The sequence below is a fragment of the Cucurbita moschata genome, unplaced genomic scaffold (assembly GCF_002738365.1).
Source record: "Cucurbita moschata cultivar Rifu unplaced genomic scaffold, Cmos_1.0 Cmo_Scf00025, whole genome shotgun sequence".
Taxonomy (NCBI): domain Eukaryota; kingdom Viridiplantae; phylum Streptophyta; class Magnoliopsida; order Cucurbitales; family Cucurbitaceae; genus Cucurbita; species Cucurbita moschata.
In genome coordinates this window covers 2,406,984-2,425,289 of record NW_019268541.1, presented here as the reverse complement: position 1 = coordinate 2,425,289, position 18,306 = coordinate 2,406,984, and the positions used below count along the sequence as shown (strand labels likewise).

Here is an 18,306-nt window from a genome sequence, read left to right as displayed (position 1 = left end):
CATAAAAAAAAAAAAAAAAAAAAAAAGTGAATTATTTAAGTTTGAAAAATTGTGTTAATTTGATTGCTCAATCTTTCATTTTCTTGTTTTTGTTTGTTAATGATCCATTTGGATTGCCCACTTGGTTGTCCCATCTATAAACATCTTTTTCAACACATACTTGGTAGGGAATTTGAAGTATATCTATGGAAGATTTTGTGATTTTAATCGAAAAATGATCCTTATATTCCCGAAAAGGGTATGTGAAATCTCTTTCGGGATTGGAAAGGAGAATGAAACATACCTTAGAAGAATGTAGAAACCTCTCTCTAGTACACACGTTTGAAAATCGTGAGGCTAACGGCGATATATAACAAGCTAAAATGAACAATATATGTTAACCGTGGGTTTGAGCTGTTACAAATGATATTAGACCCAGATATGAATGGCGTGCCAGTGAGGATACTAAGCCCCCAAAGAGGTGGATTGTGAGATCCCACATCGGTTGGAGGGGGAAACGAAACATTTTTTTTTTATAAGAGTGTGAAAACTTCTTTATAATAAACGTGTTTTAAAACTGTGAAGTTGACAATACGTAACGGATTAATTTTTAATAATTATTCATTTACAATTTAATATTATTTATTATATAAAAAATCTAAATTTATTAGTACAATAGCACGACATATAAAACAATTATGTTTAAGAAATAATCTAAAAAGTATAGTATATGAACACGGTTAATACGAACTAAGGTTTCCACACCCTTATCATAATCCACCTCCTTAGAAGTCGGGCTACAGTTTGGTGCTTAGCTCTAATACCATTTGTGAGTCAAGCTCACAGTTTTAAAACATGTCTATTACAAAGAGATTTTCACACTCTCATCACAATCCATCTCTCTTAGGAGTCCATCGTTCTTGTTGCACACCGCCCAGTGTTTAGCTCTAATATCATTTGTAAGTCAGACTCACGGTTTTAAAACACATCTATTAAGGAGAGGTTTCCACACCTCATCACAATCCACCTCCCTTAGTAGCCCAGTGTCCTTGCTGGGACACCACTCGGTTGGCTCTAATACCATTTGTAACAGCCCAAACCCACCACTACCAGATATTGTCTGCTTTGGCCGTTACATGTTGTCGTCAGCCTCACGATTTTAAAACAGATCTATTAGGGAGAGGATTCTACACCCTTAAATGCTTCATTCTCTTCTCCAACCGACCTGAAATCTCGCATATACTATCTGTTTCATAACTATTTATTTATTTATAAAAAAAATTACTCATAAACATTATTTTATTACTAATTTCTTTTTGTTTTGTTGTCTATTTTTTAAAATTGAAATAAAAATAAATTAATATAATTTTTTATAAGATTTAAATAATGAATTAATTAACCCAAAATTAAATAATGAATGAATTAATTAAGCAATGTTTGGTCAATTTTGTTTTAAATAAAGCTTCAACTAATTAATTAATGACATTAAATGTATTTGGGCAAACTTTAGGGGAAGCTTTTTCTACATTTATCACTTAAGGCTAATATCATATAGTTTTACAACACCAACCACTTTAATTTAATTACGAACCTACACGACATTTTTTTTAGGTTAAAATATGGTTCGGTCGACCTATTTTACAGCTTCATTCTACATTCATCTCTATAATCTTTCAAATATCTAATTTAGTCCCTGTACTTTCAATAAATCCTAAATTTAGTCCTTCTAACTTAATTTTCATCGAAATTAAAACGAAAATTTTTCATATCAGAAAATGTAATATATAGATATGATTCTAATACTTATAAGGGAACGTTGTCAAAACCGTTTTTAGGGTTAGAACGTTGTTGGGTCGATGTATTTTTTAGTTTTATTCTACTTTCGTCTCTATACTCTTTCAAATATTCAATTTAGTTTCTGTACTTTCAATAAATCTTAAATTTAGTTTTTCTACAATCTTGTCGTTGATAATAAGGGTCTCGAGTTAGGTGGCTGTCTCATAGAGGGAATGAGCCGAGTTATCTTCGTAACTAGATACAATAAGCGCATAAAACATATATGTATATTTTTTTAAAATAAACTACCGTAAGTTGATCTTGTCGTTGATAATAAGGGTCTCGAGTTAGGTGGCTGTCTCATAGAGGGAAAGAACCAAGTTACCTTCGTAACCAGATACAATAAGCACATAAAACAAGTCTTAGATGTGCACAAACAAACCCGAACACTAGTAAATTCAATAAAGCTTTAAAATTTTGAAAGATGAACAAATTTTAGAAGGACCCAAATGAGTAGATTTTGTAGAAACCCTAAAAATCAAGATCAAAACAGCAAATGGGCCCTAGTTTTTCCCCCAAATTGTGTACCAAGAATAACCCATTTTCTTCCCTTCTCCAAGAACAATTCCCTCAATGATTTTGCACCAAGCCCTTTGAATTTCCCATCTGATTCAACCAAGAAACTTGGACGGTTGAGATTGAACAACAGACAGTCTTGAATCTTACTATGGCTTTGTCCATTCAAAAGGGAGTGTTGGAGGAGGAAGCTCAATGGAAGGTAATCTCATTCTCTCTCTCTCTCTTTTTGTCATTTTCATTTCATTTTTTAAAGAAACAAAGCAAGAAAAGTCATTAGCATTAGGTGAGGAAGAAAAAAAAGAATGGAAGTTTTGAAGAAGAAGATAAACTAACCCCATCAACACAGACTTTCACTGCTTTTTCTATCATAAACCCATCAGAGTTCACAAAAATGATGAACTCCCTCTTCATAGAGGCGGTTAAGTTATGTTGTTATGATCCAAAAGAGCTTTAGAATCCCTTATGAGTAGTTTATGATGGTTCCCTTTTCTGCTATGATCCATATGGGTCACCACATAGCGTATAAATCTTAGTATTCTTTGTCATCTTGTTTAAAACTAGTGTTTTTCAGCTACGAAACTATGCTCCACTTGATAATTCTCATCTGGGTCATCTCTGTAAGCAGCTCAGAAGTTATAGGATCAATCAACTCATACTGCCCACATCATTATCTTCAGCAATTTGATCGAAAATTTGAGGTGAAAACAGAGAGATTTTGGAAGTTCCAAGAGGAATCAAACAGGTGGGTTGAAGTTAAACTTCCTTATGATCTTATCTCTTGTAGAAATGGGAATTGTACCAAGGTTGGTGAGATTAATAACAGAGAAGAGAAGATGGAGAATGAATATGATGGTTTCGAGCGGACCGAGAACCCGAAAAACGATAGGGAAGTAGAGGTTGCACATAAGGTTGATGATGATTTGCCTCTGAGAAAAAGAGTGTCATTGACTAGAGTTTCAGATATGTCCATTTGGATCACTGGTGAAAGTGGGTCAATCTATGAGAGGTTTTGGAATGGGATTCAATGGGTGATTGCTCCTCATGATTTGCCGATATTAGCAGGTCCTGCTATCTCCATTTTTGCTGTTAATCACTCAATTCTGGCTCTGTCAGAAGCAGGGGTTTTGTATCAGGTACTACTTCTAAGAACTGATCTCTGTTCTCTTGAAAAACCGATATGATATCGATGCATACGGATCAAACGAAATACGATGGAAGTTATTTCCTTTTCTTTTGTAGTTGCTGCTCAGTGAAAGTTCTCAATCAGTTTGGTTTGAGTTAATACCATCATTTGATCAAACAACTAGTGAAGAACATGCTTCTTCAATCCAATTATTGGCTGGTGTTGTTCCTCATGATGGAATGTAAGGCTTTTCGTTTTCGTTTTTCGTTTTCGTTGTCGTTTGTGTGTGTAAATTTTCATGATGATATATCATGAATGGAAACCAGGAGAGTTTATTTCAGTACAAGGAATGGAAACCTGCTGGAGCTAACTGAGCTTGAGCCTCCAAGGTAAAAAGCCATTAAAAGACCACTTTCACTTCCAACTTACATTTGAGGTGAAGAGAATTCATATTTTTATCTTTACCATTGAAAATGAAGAACAGATGGGTAGATCACGGGCAGCCTCGTGATGCCGATGTTGCAGCGATAGCAGACGTTGCTAGTTTCAGAACAGAGATTGTGTATACCATAAGGTTCCTTTTATGCTTACTCATGTGTGTTTTCTGTATATCATTTTAGAAAGATGAACTATATTTTTTCGTTTTGAATTTACAGAGTATCAGATTAAGGTAAAAAAGAAATTGTGAAATGCAGCTCTGTGGGAGATCTCTATGAATATGATAGGAGCTCAAAGCCACTGTGGAAGAAGCATGTATGGAAAGACGGAGAAGCACGAGAGTTCCGTTTGATGGCGTCGTCGGGATGCTATCGACATAGCTTGAATGGAGATCATTCCATATCACTCTTTCTTTTAACTAAGGTAATACATGTTTTCCTTCAGTTGTTATGAACTTGAAGTTATTCTCTGAGTTTGTTAAGTGAAAACAAATTTCAGGATGGAAATTTGATAGAAAGAAGATTGCACAAAAGGAAGTGGAAATGGATAGTCCAAGGAAGACCAAATGATCATAAACTGGCATCAGTTTTACCAGCTCTGCAAGACGAATCAAATGAGAAAGCTTTCTCGTTGTTTCTCACCACGTCTTCCGGTTTCGTATTTGAATATCGAACGAATGGTTATCCAGGTAAACGCCACCTATTCTATTGATGATTTAATGATATCAATTAGTTCATCTTTCATATTGAACTTGTTTCTTGACACATAAAAGCAGGTCATGGTCAGGAGGAAGAAACACCAGATGTTTGGGTAAACCATATGCATCCCTTGAATGCAAAAGCTGCAAGAGGTATTAGCGGTTTACAGATCCAAGTCGGACGGATATTGTTTGCGTTGGACGACGGTAGGATCGGGGAGCTTCATCTTGCAGGACTAGGTGGTGAAAATTCAGGGCCAACTCATCACACTACTTCAAGAAGAAAACCAACAGCTAAGTATACATGGTCGATACTTGATGCACCGGAGTCAGAGGGGTGGAATAGAGAGTATTGTACTGAACTCCGTGGACCGACAAACTGCATTACAGGAACGAAAGACGATATAAGCGATCAAGGGACAAGAAGATCAGCAAAAAGAAGAGCAAAGGGAAGCCAACCACAACAAAACTACTTAATACCAAGAGCATCAGAGAGCATATCTGAAAAATCATCTAATAGTTTCGATCAGCTCGCTGAAAACTGGACGAAGAACAGCTTCCGTCTTCGTGCAATGCACGGAGGAAGATCGTTCTTCCTCATAACAGTCGATGGCTTGATGTTTGAGTACCTTTACACTGGAGATGTATGGGTGTGGCTGAGGCATGAGAGCCCAACTCATATCAAAGGTGCAGTTGGTAATTACAACGGAAGTTTATACGTCGTCGATACTTATGGTAGTTTGCTGATTAGAGAAAGAAGCAGCCAAGAACTGGCATGGACAAACTGCAGTGCTTTTAGAAGAGGGAAACAAGTCATTGGAGGTGCTCCTTGGGATAAGTTCATAGCTCAGTCAATGAAGGTCACACCAGAAGATGCACTTTTCTTTATCAGCAAAACAGGAAGATTGCTCCAATTCACAGTAAGTTTCAGGAACAAAACCATCAAATATTGATTCGTCTCGAAGTTCTTGACAGACTCGAAAATTTTTGCAGGTTGCACTGAGGAAATTCAAGTGGAAAGACTGCCGAAATCCTCCGAACGCCAAAGTTGCAAGCATTATAGATCAAGAAACGTTCAGGGAAAACATAGTGTTCGTGATCGGAACAAACGGTCGACTATATCAATACAACAAAGTGACGGAGTTGTGGCATGAACATCATCAATCTCAGCATCTACTTCTATCAAGATTGCCAGGAATAGCAACCAGACCATCACCATACTCTCTTATGGGCTCACTGTTTATGATCTCTGAAGATGGTGGCCTCATTGAATATCATTGGAGTTCTTGGGATGGTTGGAACTGGGTGGAGCATGGAAGACCGTACAGAGGCGTGACGTTGGTCAGCACGCCCGGGCCGTGCTTTGAAGGTAGTCAACTGTTTCTTATTGGCTCAGATGGGAGAGTATACCTCAGGTATGTTGATGAAGACACATGGAAATGGAGAAATTGTGGCTTCCCACATCAGTTTGATAGAGAGGGGATGGGACTAATTTGTGTTGATGAAGAGCTTACAATGGAGAGAGATCCTGAAGATGTGAAGGATAATGAGGAAAACTATGGGCCAAAGGTTTGATTATGAGATTTTGATGGCATTATTACATTATGAGATGAGACTTTTCTTAGCTTTCAAATCCTTTGCAGGTTGCTTCCTCTAAACCACTTCAGTTTTCTGAGGATGCTGTCATTTTTGAGCTAAGGGATGGTAGGGTAAGTGGCTTCACACGTGTCATATACTCGTATATTTGAACTGTTATGAAATGATCTTTGTACGTTATGTTATGTTAATGTTGTGCAGTGTATGTGATAAAATGATATGTTAAGATAGGATATGTTAGATGCTCGTGTTATGATATGTGAATGTGGTGATATATGATATGTGCTTGATATGATTTGATATTGAATTCAATACCTTGTACTCGGGATTTCTATCAGAACTTGTAATCATCTACTTATTCGAGATTTCTATGATAAGTACATATGTGCCTAAAATGACTTGAAGTTTTGTTTTTACCGTGATAGTTGGCAGAAATGCAACAAATGGAGGACTCGAACTGGATTTGGTCTCGGATTATCGACACTCCGACGAGTTCATGCATTGCAGATTACTGGACAGCTTTGGCATCATGAAAACTAATGCAAAGCTTTGGCCCTACCCATTCCCTTGCCCTTGTTTAAATCAAATATTAATATTAAGTTGAATTGTTTATATGAATCATTTATCTATAAAGAAAAAAGAAGTACGACCTCTATACAAACTCATCAGTTTCGATTAGATCAAGTTTCATAAATTCGTCATCGGAATATTTTCATTTTTGTATCATACTTGCTATCAACCACGAGAATACTCCATGAGAATACTCTTTTTGACCATTTCCAAATGCAAACTAATTGAAGGGTAAACTTTCTCAAATTTAAATTCACCCATTTCTTTATGATTCTATATTTGTCTAAATGAGTAGAGAATCGGGTGTTTCGGCTTTTCTGAAGAGGACAACATTTTCTGTTGGAAAATGACAATTACTAGAAGTACAGATAGAAAGACTTTACCACCATACGTATAGAGGTAGAGCAGGTCAGGGACGGTAAATTCACTTCTCCAACCCCATTTAGTTAACAAAGAGAAATATCTCCGCCTCAACTTCAAGTTCATCGGGCCCCTTAGATGTACATCTGAACCATTACATAAGATAAACAATAGATTCAAATGCACACATTCACCATTTGAAACAAGCAAATCCTTTAGAGGCAAAACAGGAGGAAGAGGAGGAATTTTCACATTATATTTCCATGCCCACTTGAAATCATGATCTGTCGTTGTTCACAACTTCATATGTTTGCAATGAATATAACAAACAATGCAATGCAATAGAATGAACACTGTCACCTTTGAACAATAGAAAGAAAAAGAACAAATAAAATATGGACAGCCTTCTTTATACACAGATTATCAAATATTGAAATGAATTGCTAAATGTACAAGCTACGTGAAGCTACCATTTTGTGTATATGAATACTTCTTCTATAGTCGATCTAATTACGTATGTGTGTGTGTGTGTATTTATAGCGACTTATCCACAGATACCGTATCGTAGGATGAATAAGAAGCTGCAAGCAGTGCAGCCCCAATACCCGAACCGTCATCCGTTGGCTTTAAAATAACATGCAGGGCGATCTCCTCTCCCAGTATTTCAACCAAAGCCTCATGTAGATACTCTCTAAACATTGTATAGCTTGTATATAGACCTCCCTCAATTGCAACAACTGTTCGTTTAAGTTTGATGTTAGTTCTACTTCTTCCACCAGCGATTCCACTGGTTCCGTCCCGCCCTATCTTCTTTAGGATGCCCACAATACCAGCAGCTGCCAAGCGAGCAGCTCTACGTGTCACAATGTCACATATTTTCGCTACAAGCTTTCGAACCTTTAAGGGTATATCAGTTATCTGAGAGGACAAAAGAACCGACCACGAAAAAAGGATCAGTTTAGTCATGGTTATAAGGGAAAAAAGATAGCTTTCATGTCCACCTCCAAGATGTCTTCTAAGATCCGAGCTACTTCTGTTAACTCCAGGGAGCTATCCTCGTGCATTGCAGCCATCAATGGCGTTCTGAAAATTTTATGAAACAGTGACCACAACGCAGAGAGAGAGAGAGAAAGAGAGCAAGGGGGAAGAGGAAGAGAGAGAGAGAGATTACCTCAATTTGAAGGGCATCGATAACAGGGTAGAAGCAGGGCCAAAAACATCAGATTCTTGAGATATCTTCAGAATTACTCTCCTCACAATATCACCGAGATACATACCCGATATCATTTTCTCAAATCCCTACGTCAAGCTCATACACAACAAAATTAGTTCCGACATAATGTAGTAGTTCAAGAAGTTCGACAACGAAAATCAACCATACCTGTTCATTGGGATTGGGGCTATCAGCATCCAAATCAACATCGTAAGTAGTTCTTGGCAAATGAGAAGACCAAAAGTTTCCCCATTCCATGTTGATGGCCTGAATGATGATTAAAAAGATGTCATTTGAGCATGTATACTTTCGAGACAGAAAAAAGTCTGTCGGTTTTACTAAAGAAAAGTACCATTCTCCCAAATGTTGTAAAAATCCCCTGGCATTTGATAATGGCATCGGTACGTTCAAGATAGCAAGCATTGGTGCCAGTGCCAATTATAACTGCAGCAACAGTGTCAGGATCTTGATAATGTCCAACAGCTAATGTTCCCACAGTGTCATTAATCTGATTCAGAAAATGGTAACACTAAACTTACAAACATTGTGCAATGGTCTCATAAGTCGTAACTACTAACCGTCTAATTGGATACAATGGAAAAATAAAATTGCATGAACATATATAGGTAACATTGTAAGATACAAAAAGCTATTTCAGGCCATCACATGAATGTGAATATGTACGTATGCACTCATCACCAGCAATATCAAGACTACATCAAATACTACTATCACACGCTCCGACTTCTGGAAATATAAAAAGCTGTTCATGTGACTATTTACTTTTTAAATAACCAAATGACAGACAGACATTATATGAATCATTTAATCCCTCTTCTGTGCTCAAATTTCGCAGCATAATCATATTTAATAATTTCCCCAGCATTAATATTATTTTGTGGTAGGCAGATTACTTATCAGATTCACAACCACTCTGGAGTCTAGGAATCATAGACCTTGCAACTTTAAAAAAAAATAATAATAAAAAAATAAGAAACACCTTCAAAGAGTACAAAAGTACAGGCAGACGAGTGCAAACCAATCAAGAAAAGAACATAACACTTAAAAATCCACAACAACCAACAGATTTTTGGGAAGGGAATACAATTCTTCAAGTCAATAGCGATTGAAGCTGAAATCAACACCTAAAAGCGTCCTACGCACGTCAACATTTCAGCCTACTTGCTAATCAACGGAATGCTTACCAATACTGATACCCTCATATCCAGTCCAATCCTATCAATGGCTTGTTGTAAAGATTCTGCAGCATCTCGTCCAACCTGAAAAGTATAACAGTTTGAAAGCCTAGTTAATAGCCGATGAAAGATATTGCCTAGCATTAGCTAATAGTATAGAACTTCAAGGTAAAAGCTGATGTGCTGTTATTGTTCTGAGAACAGTGAAATTCAGTTTTTGTACAAGTCAAAAACTGTCACACTCCACACTCAAGACAAAGTCAACCTCAAAAGGTTTTAGCATCTATGCTTTAACAGGCAAAAAAGTGACCAGGGGAACCGTTACCATGCAGAACGATTTTCATACGAAAGATTAAAGAACACTTTTTCATTCCTCACTCTAGAGGTCCAAAACCCAATTCATTTAAACAGCATTGAACTAACCATGTTTTCAATGGAAAATCCTTTAGTCCATTTAATCAGCGCGCCTGATGAAGCAGATGTTTGTTTGACAGGGAAGGAAAATGTAAATCCAAGTTCCCTTCTTCTAGCAGCCAACTGATCAGGATCATTGGCTTTCTCCACGAACTCCTTCAGCGACGAAGCAATAAAATCAAACAGATCCTACAAGCAAGAAACATGGATCGGTAAATGACAGCTTAAATCAACCGCAGAGGTTTATGGTAGAAACCACCTCGCGTGTGCCGGTCATTAAATTTTGGGGAATCGGCTGCATCTCCACATCATGCTTCAAACTAAGAGACCTCTGGCCGCCGAGATGAACTCTCAAAACCCTAAAATTAGTACCCCCAAGATCCAGAGCATAAAAGGTTCCTTTCTCGCTCCTGAAGAGGGAAAACGAACAGAAAAGGAGAACCACCCAGTAAGAACAGCGAAAATGCCCCCACACTGCAGCATAAACATGATAAATCTGTATAACTACAACGTATATCGCAACACATCAATCAAAGTACAACTAAAAAAAACTCGTGAATAGAAAATACAACTAGGAAAAAAACAATACATTTGGGCATACAAGAACAAGCAAATAAGAAGCATTTTATCCCAAAACGCAATCAAAGATGATATATAGAAAGAAAAACTGAAACCCAATTTAAAAACGTGCAAAATATAACAAGAAAAATGAATCCAACAGCGAACAATGAGAGACCGCTGGATCCGTTTCCATTAATCCAAGATCAAATGAAAAATTCAACAAGAAAGATTTAAAGAACTACAACCAAACAGATAGAAAACACTCGAATCCAATAAACACAGTCCCCCCGCAGGTCAAGAATCGAGAAGTTAAAAAGAAACCCCTAGCATTGAAAACAAAGGATTATAGATAAAATTGATTGGTGGTTACCCATTGGGCAGATTATCAACATATGTGAGTATCATTTTAAGCTTGGAACCACCTTCAGAGGCCAATCCAGCATGCATTTCCACAGCCATAGCATCAACCACTTGCCTCAATCTCTTCACAGGAGTATCACAAGCCGCCTCAAGCTCTTCCAAGATTCTCAACACTCTCTTCCATTTACTCCGTCTTTCAACTCTCCGACCGACCACCACCGCCGCCACCGCACAAGCTGCCACCGCTACACCAATCGCCACACCGAACACCAACTTCCCCCCCATCACGGCCGTCGGTGATCCACCACTCCAATTAGTCCATCCAAACAAACACGCCTCCGTTTAAACGCCTTCTTCCTATTTATTATCCCCACAAACTCCCGCCGCTTCCACATGCACGCCGCTTTGGATCCTTCAACACCACAGCCGCCAGTTGAATTGCACAGTACTCACCGCACCGCCGCTCGCCGAACCTCGCTCCGCCGTATTCCCCGGCCTCCGTCGTCGCCAGTGAGACGCCGTAACAGACGCGGTTTTTACAGAGAGAGAGAGAGAGCGATAGAGAGAGAAAGCAATGGATTTTGGGGAAACGAGATTATTGGAAAGCGAACTGGAGGGTAGTTAAGTTAATAGGGAAGCGAAATGACAGATTTGCCCCTAGAAAACAGAGTTATTTACGGATTCGATTATTATTTACCGTTATTAATGAGAGAAAAAAAAAATTCGAATTTGGCAGTGGAAGAGGGACTTAATTGCAATATTTGACTTTGCTTTTTCACCCCTTTTTTTTCAAATATTTATTTTTAAATATAAACAAATTCACAGATTTGACCCTTGTTTTTGGGATAATTACAATTCTGGTTTTTTCACAAAACACCATCAATTTATATGAAATTAAATGCTTTTATTTAAATTAAATCTATTTAAATATATTTCTTTACAAATTGAACAATATTTTGGTTGGTTAGGTCCATTGGGTTGGGTTGGACTGTAACCAAGCAACCCGAGTAACATTCACAACTCAACTCAACTATCAAACATTTACTAGCCAAAACTTATCACTGACCTCAGGTACAAATGTTAAATACTATGTTGTCTTTCTAAAAGTAGAGTAGAGTTGGGTTGGATTGAAACCCAATTTTCAGATTGGTCGGGCTGATCGGACTAAAAGAATGTCAACCCACAAACATATTCTAATTTTCAATTTTCTAAAAAAAAAAAAAATCCAACCTAAATCGGAAAAAATCTAACCCAACCCAACCTTTATGATTTTGCTTGGGTAGTCAGATTCATCGGGTCATATGAACACCCTTACTGTAAGGTCCTCTTGTTGTTCAATACGACAAAAAAAATACCAGTTACAAACGTTAAATATTCTGCATCTTTTTAACAGAAGATTAAGGTTGAGTTGGGTTATAACTCTATTTTCAGGTTGACTAAAAAAACGACGATCCACAAACCTAATCTAGTTTTCAATTTTCTAAAAATTCAACCAACCCATGTCGGAAAAAATCTAATCTAACTCAACCATTGAACACCCGCACTGTGTTAATCCTTTTACTACTTTTCTCGATCAACGTTGAGAAAACCCGAGTCTAATTTGTCCAAAATATAACTAAAAATAGTGACTTTTAAGTAAATAAATGACCTTTGAACCTCAAAAATCCATACAAAACCATCATATCTTATTTTCTCCATCTTAGACCACAATTTTTTGAGTTGATATCTACTTTTTTGGAAAGAAAGCACATGGTCATCTAAAATGAAGCTTAAATTTATTTGCACACATGCCCCCCTCGAATATCTTTTTGCTACCCTACCCTTCATGCCTCTCGATATATAAAAGGATGGCCCACGTAATAGTTTTTAACAAAATTCAGTTAAATTACGAACTCAGTACCAGTAATTTAGATAACTATTGGACTTTAAATGTTTCAATTTGAATCTTGTAGTTTAAATTTAGATAACTATGTGGGTTGACTAAATTAGAGTTATGGTCGATTAAAAATATAAAATAATGTGATTTACATGATGTAACTTTATTCATTATTTATATGTCATGTCCAAAAAAACACTTTTGTAAGGAAATATGGTACAACGTTTGATTTATATGTACCTATGTTGGATATTTTTTCAATCAATTATAATATAAATTATAGACAAAACCCAAAAAGAAATTTTAGTTTAATTCGAAAAATTGTAGCATTCACCTCGAGGTATTTTCTCTACCCCTTCTTACTCTGAAAAAAAACAGGGGCACCTTGCATCCTTGAATCGATAACCATCTTTCGACTAACCTAGCCTCCTCCGTCCCTGGGAACCAACAAGGGATAATATAGGAATATTCACTTGTTGTCCATCGACTACGCCTTTCGGCCTGATCTTAGGCCCTGACTCACCCTTTGTGGACGAACCTTGCAGAGGAACCCTTAGGTTTTCGGGGCATTGGATTCTCACCAATGTTTGCGTTGATTCAACTTTGGATTTGAAATTTGAATTTGACACTTAATGACCCTGACATTCCCAGTATCTCTTGCAATATGACAGAGTTCCTACCCAGAATTCAAAATCCAGATCCGGTACTTGTTGGTCTACATCCTCTGTAACATGGTCACGTTACTTACTCCTCTTTTTTTAAGAGTGAAGCCTAACCCAACATCCCAACACGAGTCCTTCGTACATGTTTTGTCCTCACTCATATGCATCTCTTAAAATTTTACCAGAGGTCACCTAACATAGAATTGCTCCAAGTAAAGCACGTTTAACCATGAAGTTTCTATGATTGAGTCACTGAAAAAGAAGGTGCACTTTTTCAGTATAGGTAATGACTTGCACATCTTATTTGAATATGATCTCGGTTCATTCATGTACTATAAATAATTTTTTTAAAAAAATATCGACATAAAAGGATCCTCAATAATGTAGGAGGACCCTACAAGGATATGTCCAATCTTTATGATGCATGGGGTAGCCAAGTTGTACAAGAAGGGACAATTCCCTTCCCATCCCATAACCAAAAAGAAAAAAAAGACCACATTTTGTCCCTAAAAAAGTCACATCCCTCTTTTAACTTATAGATCAAGTTGGCCTTTTTTTTTTCCTCGTATAATTTTAATATGTATAGTGTTCGTTAATTTAGATATCGGTGAACTATAATTATATACCTGACTAACTCGTGACTAGATTATTTATTAATTGTTTTAAATATTTCTAACGTGCTATAGTTGTGTAGATCACTCTTAAGGGATCGGTTAGTTTAACGTTTTGTTCATGATGTCTGAAAAAAAAATGTCTGTAGAAACAAAATGCCTGTTATCAGTATTTCACATAAATAAAATATTTTATTTATTATTTTAAATTTTAGATTTTTGAGTTTATGATGCAATAAATCTTAATAATTATTCTCGAATAAATGATTTTAATAGTAAATATTTCACTAATTTGAATGTTTTTTTTTTAAGGAATTAATTGTCTGGAATAAAAAAAATTGTCTTAATTTTGGAACAATTGTTGCCAGCTATATTATGCAAATTCCAAGCTGGAGCAAGGGTACCACCAGTTTTTGGCTATTTGCTTGCAAGGGCAATTTAGGAATTTCACTTTATATTTCCACTCAAGAGGGAGCATCTATTGTATAAATATATATATATATATAATTTAATATTTATTTTGAATATTGTATGCAATTGCTTTTATTGTATTTATTTAAATTTAATGTGAATTTTATTGGTCATTAATGGTAATTTAATTCATGACCATCCTCTACTATATCATATTCATGAGCATATGCTCTTTGGGACAGGTACGGGTTCACACTCGGTCTCGCACGTTAAATGAACTTCTTTAGTTTAGTAGATAAGAATATGGTCGTTACATATCGTCGTCATCCTCACGATTTTAAAACGCATTTTTTTCGGGAGAGGTTTCCAAACCCTTATGAATGCTTCATTTTCCTCTCCATTCGATGTGGGATCTCACAATCCACCCACTTTGGAGACTTAACATCCTCGTTGGCAAACTGCCTGATGTCTGGATCTAATACCATTTGTAACAACCCAAGCTCACTACTAGTAGATATTATCTGCTTTGGCTTGTTACGTAACGCCATAGCCTCATGGTTTAAAAAGGGTATGGAAACCTTTGCTTCGTAGACACGTAATAGGGAAGCGTAGAAAAGAAAACCCAAAAAATCTCGAGGGGGATGTCTGGAAGGGAAATCCCAAGGAGGATGGTATGATGAGTACTGGTTCTGTCGCGTAACTCTAAAAGACGCGTTTTAAAACTATGAGGTTGATGACAAAACGTAACGAATCAAAACGGACAATATCTACTAGTAGTGAACTCAGATTGTTCCATGTGAGTTTTATACACGTAGTCCACTAGGGTTTCATTTTTTTTTCTTTCCCGGCCATTACAAATCCGAATACCCAAAAACAACATTTGATACGATACTTGCCTATAGAAGCATCATGGACAAGAATGTAGTGATATTATTGAACAACACTCACTGTTCACTGTCCGATCAAATTCATATTCAAATTCAGATTTTTCAACAAATATGACACGGTAACCAACTCAACTCGAGCACGAAACCTTTACAAAGATTAAGCTAAAACGAAGGGGTAAAATGGTAATTGTACCTAAAATCAAGAGGTAGTGTTGAAAAAACAATAAAAATGTCAAAATCAAAGCATGATGAATTTCATTGTTCCTAAGAAAAAAAGGGATGAAAGTGAAGTTTGATTAGGCACACCCAAGAGATTCTCCAATAATATTTCAAATTTTTTTAATGAACCTAACCCAAATCTTTGTGTCAATAATAATAATAATAATAATAATATTTATTTGTCTTTTTAGAAAGAAAAAAAAAAAAAGAAGTAAACAACGACATATTATATATGATGTATCTAACTTCGATTAGACATCTAACCAATGGTTTCTTTTCAATTTTCTTTTGTGTTTTATTATGATTAGAAAAAAGTTGTTCCGAAGCGATCGTTGTAGCGCTTGTCCTTTCCAACCCAGTCGCGTACGACACTTGAACTCGAAGCTATGATCAGATCTAAAGATCCGATTAGATTTGGTCCTATACGACTCAATCCTATAACTTTGAGCGGTTGACATGGTTTGGACTATGGAACAGTGAGAGGAGTTATGACATGGTTTGGACGATAGAACAGTGAGAGTTATGACATGGCTTGGCTTCCTCCTTGGGCTTTCTCTTTCGGACTGGAAAGGTTTTCAGCCTCTTATAAAAGGTAATTTGTTCTCCTCCCCAACCAATGTGGGACATCACAATCCACCCCCTTCAGGGTCCAGCGTCCTCGCTGGCACTCGTTCCTTTCTCTAATCGATGTGAGACCACCACCAAATCCAACCCCCCTTTGGGGCCCAGCGTCCTTACTGGCATACCGCCTCGTGTCTACCCCCATTCGGGGAAAAACGAGAAGGCAGGCACATCGTCCGGTGTTTGGCTTTGATATCATTTGTAACGCCCTAAATCTGCCGCTAGCAAATATTGTCATCTTTGGGCTTCCCCTCAAGGCTTTAAAACTTGTCTGCTGTGAGAAGGTTTTTACACCCTTATAAATAGTAATTTGTTCTCCTCCTAACCAATGTGGGACATCACAACTAGGTGACTGACTTTGATACCATTTGTAACAGCCCAAACCCAACGCTAGCAGATATTGTCTGTTTTAGCCCGTTACAAATCGTCATCGGCCTCATGATTTTAAAACGTGTCTGCTATCGAGAAATTTCTACACTTTTATAAAAATTGCTTTTTTCTCATTTTCAACTGATGTGAGATCTCACATATATCTTGTTGACCACATCAACAATTCCATATGATATTTTGAACATCAATAACTCTTATCGTAAAATTTTAATTTTTATATGATGTGATTGAATGAATTTAATTGAAAAGACCCAAATCTTTCAAAAGTCAAATTGAATCTTCGTGATAATTGAATCTTCATGTCAATCCTAAAGTTTGATAGTGAATTTTCATTGTCTTTATTAATGAAAACTAATCTTACTTTAACGAGTAATCTTCTCTTTATTAAAAGGCTAAACTTAATTATATCGTGCATCCTTTTAAGAAAATTAAAGACTCACTTTTGAAAACAGTAGGTATCACAGTCAGGCACCAAGCAGTGTGTCAGTAAGGACATCGAGAGATCCCACATCGGTTGGAGAGGAAAACGAATCATTCTTGAAAACTTCCTTGTAAGGATGCCGGTTGACGACAGTTCCTTAATCATCAATACACATATTATGAATAGGATTTTAAATCCCATTCTTAAAGGTTTTAGACGTAACTCGTATCGGGTAAAGACTCAGTTAATTCATTTAAGCGTATCTATATCATCGATATTTTACTTCCAATTCAGTCTTTGTTAGCTTATTCGAGCTTATCATAAACATAGGTTAGGTTCAAGTAATCTAGTTCAATTGAACTTATCTCAATCACTAGGTTCACATAATCTAGTTGATCTCATTTTAGATAACCTAGTTATGCTCTTTATTATTTCTTGTAGTCGTGTGAAATTCCTACATATATAGAAAGGTGAGATACGAGCTCATAATCGTTCCAACCCATAGTACATATATAGACCGATTCAATTGAGTCAATTTACTATTAGACATTAGGTGACGACTCTCTAATTGTCTTCGTATAGTATAATCATCATAATTGGGAGACCCTCGTGTCTATCCACTAATAAAATACGAATCAGACTCTTATCGATCAAGTGGTTCACTGGTACTTAAGACTCCCTCACATTCCTCACATAAGAACTTGATGACATTGGGGGTGTACATTTAACCCTACAACCTGGACCAATCTAACTCAAATTCTTTTGTATTAATGAGTTTGCCACAGAGATATATTTTATATTATTTTTAAATAATTATTCACATTTAAATATATTATTTATTATATAATAGAAAGGTTTATTAATTATGATTTATGAATATTCATAAATTAAATATATACATAAATATATAATTTTAAAGTATATTCTAATATGTTTATTATCTATTGTAACCTTATTATATTACAATTTATATATATATATCTTTATTTTTTTAATAGTATAAGATTTATAAGGTCACGTATAAATATTTCAATTAAAACATTTTTATATATTTTTTATTTTTGTTATATACATTACCTTTAAACTATTTTTTTTTTTATTGTTTATTTAATTTCATGATCTATTCTTATATTTTGGTTACTTTAACCAATTCTCAAGAAATGTCGGTATTTAATTGTCGTTGTTAATCTTATGACAATGTTGAACTAGGTTTGTATGTTACAATTTTTGCTAGTTGTTTTTTTATTGAATTTTTTTTTTTAATAATTATAGATTGATTTGTGTTTTTTTTTTTTTTTTTTTTTTTTTTTTTTTTTTTTTTTTTTTTTTTTTTTTTTTTTTTTTTT

At 36.0% G+C, this 18,306-nt stretch overlaps 3 protein-coding genes across 6 annotated transcripts in view; 2 read left to right on the top strand and 1 right to left on the bottom strand.

The window, feature by feature from the left end:
* Positions 1-2,329: 2,329 nt before the first annotated feature.
* Positions 2,330-6,884, top strand: LOC111461757. 3 transcript variants are annotated; one of them, XM_023105398.1, is made up of 11 exons: positions 2,330-2,533; positions 2,960-3,467; positions 3,574-3,698; positions 3,784-3,846; positions 3,942-4,031; positions 4,153-4,318; positions 4,394-4,583; positions 4,668-5,512; positions 5,586-6,161; positions 6,236-6,301; positions 6,614-6,884. In XM_023105398.1, exons 2-11 carry the CDS (start codon positions 3,168-3,170, stop codon positions 6,719-6,721), a joined length of 2,529 nt encoding a protein of 842 aa, XP_022961166.1. In that variant the 5' UTR covers positions 2,330-2,533; positions 2,960-3,167; the 3' UTR covers positions 6,722-6,884. The 3 variants fall into 3 exon arrangements, with proteins under 3 accessions (XP_022961166.1, XP_022961165.1, XP_022961164.1); XM_023105397.1 differs by lacking the exon at positions 2,330-2,533 and having other exon boundaries at positions 2,540-3,467; positions 4,671-5,512; XM_023105396.1 differs by lacking the exon at positions 2,330-2,533 and having other exon boundaries at positions 2,540-3,467.
* Positions 6,885-7,352: 468 nt separating this feature from the next.
* Positions 7,353-11,444, bottom strand: LOC111461784 (hexokinase-3-like). 2 transcript variants are annotated; one of them, XM_023105433.1, is made up of 9 exons: positions 10,873-11,444; positions 10,201-10,351; positions 9,951-10,130; positions 9,537-9,611; positions 8,684-8,839; positions 8,500-8,598; positions 8,290-8,417; positions 8,120-8,201; positions 7,353-8,036 (listed from the first exon to the last, which is right to left on the bottom strand). In XM_023105433.1, the coding sequence occupies exons 1-9, from the start codon at positions 11,145-11,147 to the stop codon at positions 7,653-7,655; spliced, it is 1,530 nt and encodes a 509-aa protein (XP_022961201.1). In that variant the 5' UTR covers positions 11,148-11,444; the 3' UTR covers positions 7,353-7,652. The 2 variants fall into 2 exon arrangements, with proteins under 2 accessions (XP_022961201.1, XP_022961200.1); XM_023105432.1 differs by having other exon boundaries at positions 10,201-10,415; positions 10,925-11,444.
* The window catches only part of LOC111461785 (glucan endo-1,3-beta-glucosidase, basic isoform-like), a 21,987-nt gene continuing 13,856 nt past the window's right edge, over positions 10,176-18,306 (top strand). The window contains exon 1 of the mRNA XM_023105435.1: positions 10,176-10,182. The gene's annotated coding sequence lies outside the window, so the exon portion shown is untranslated. The remainder of the gene's footprint in view (positions 10,183-18,306) is intronic.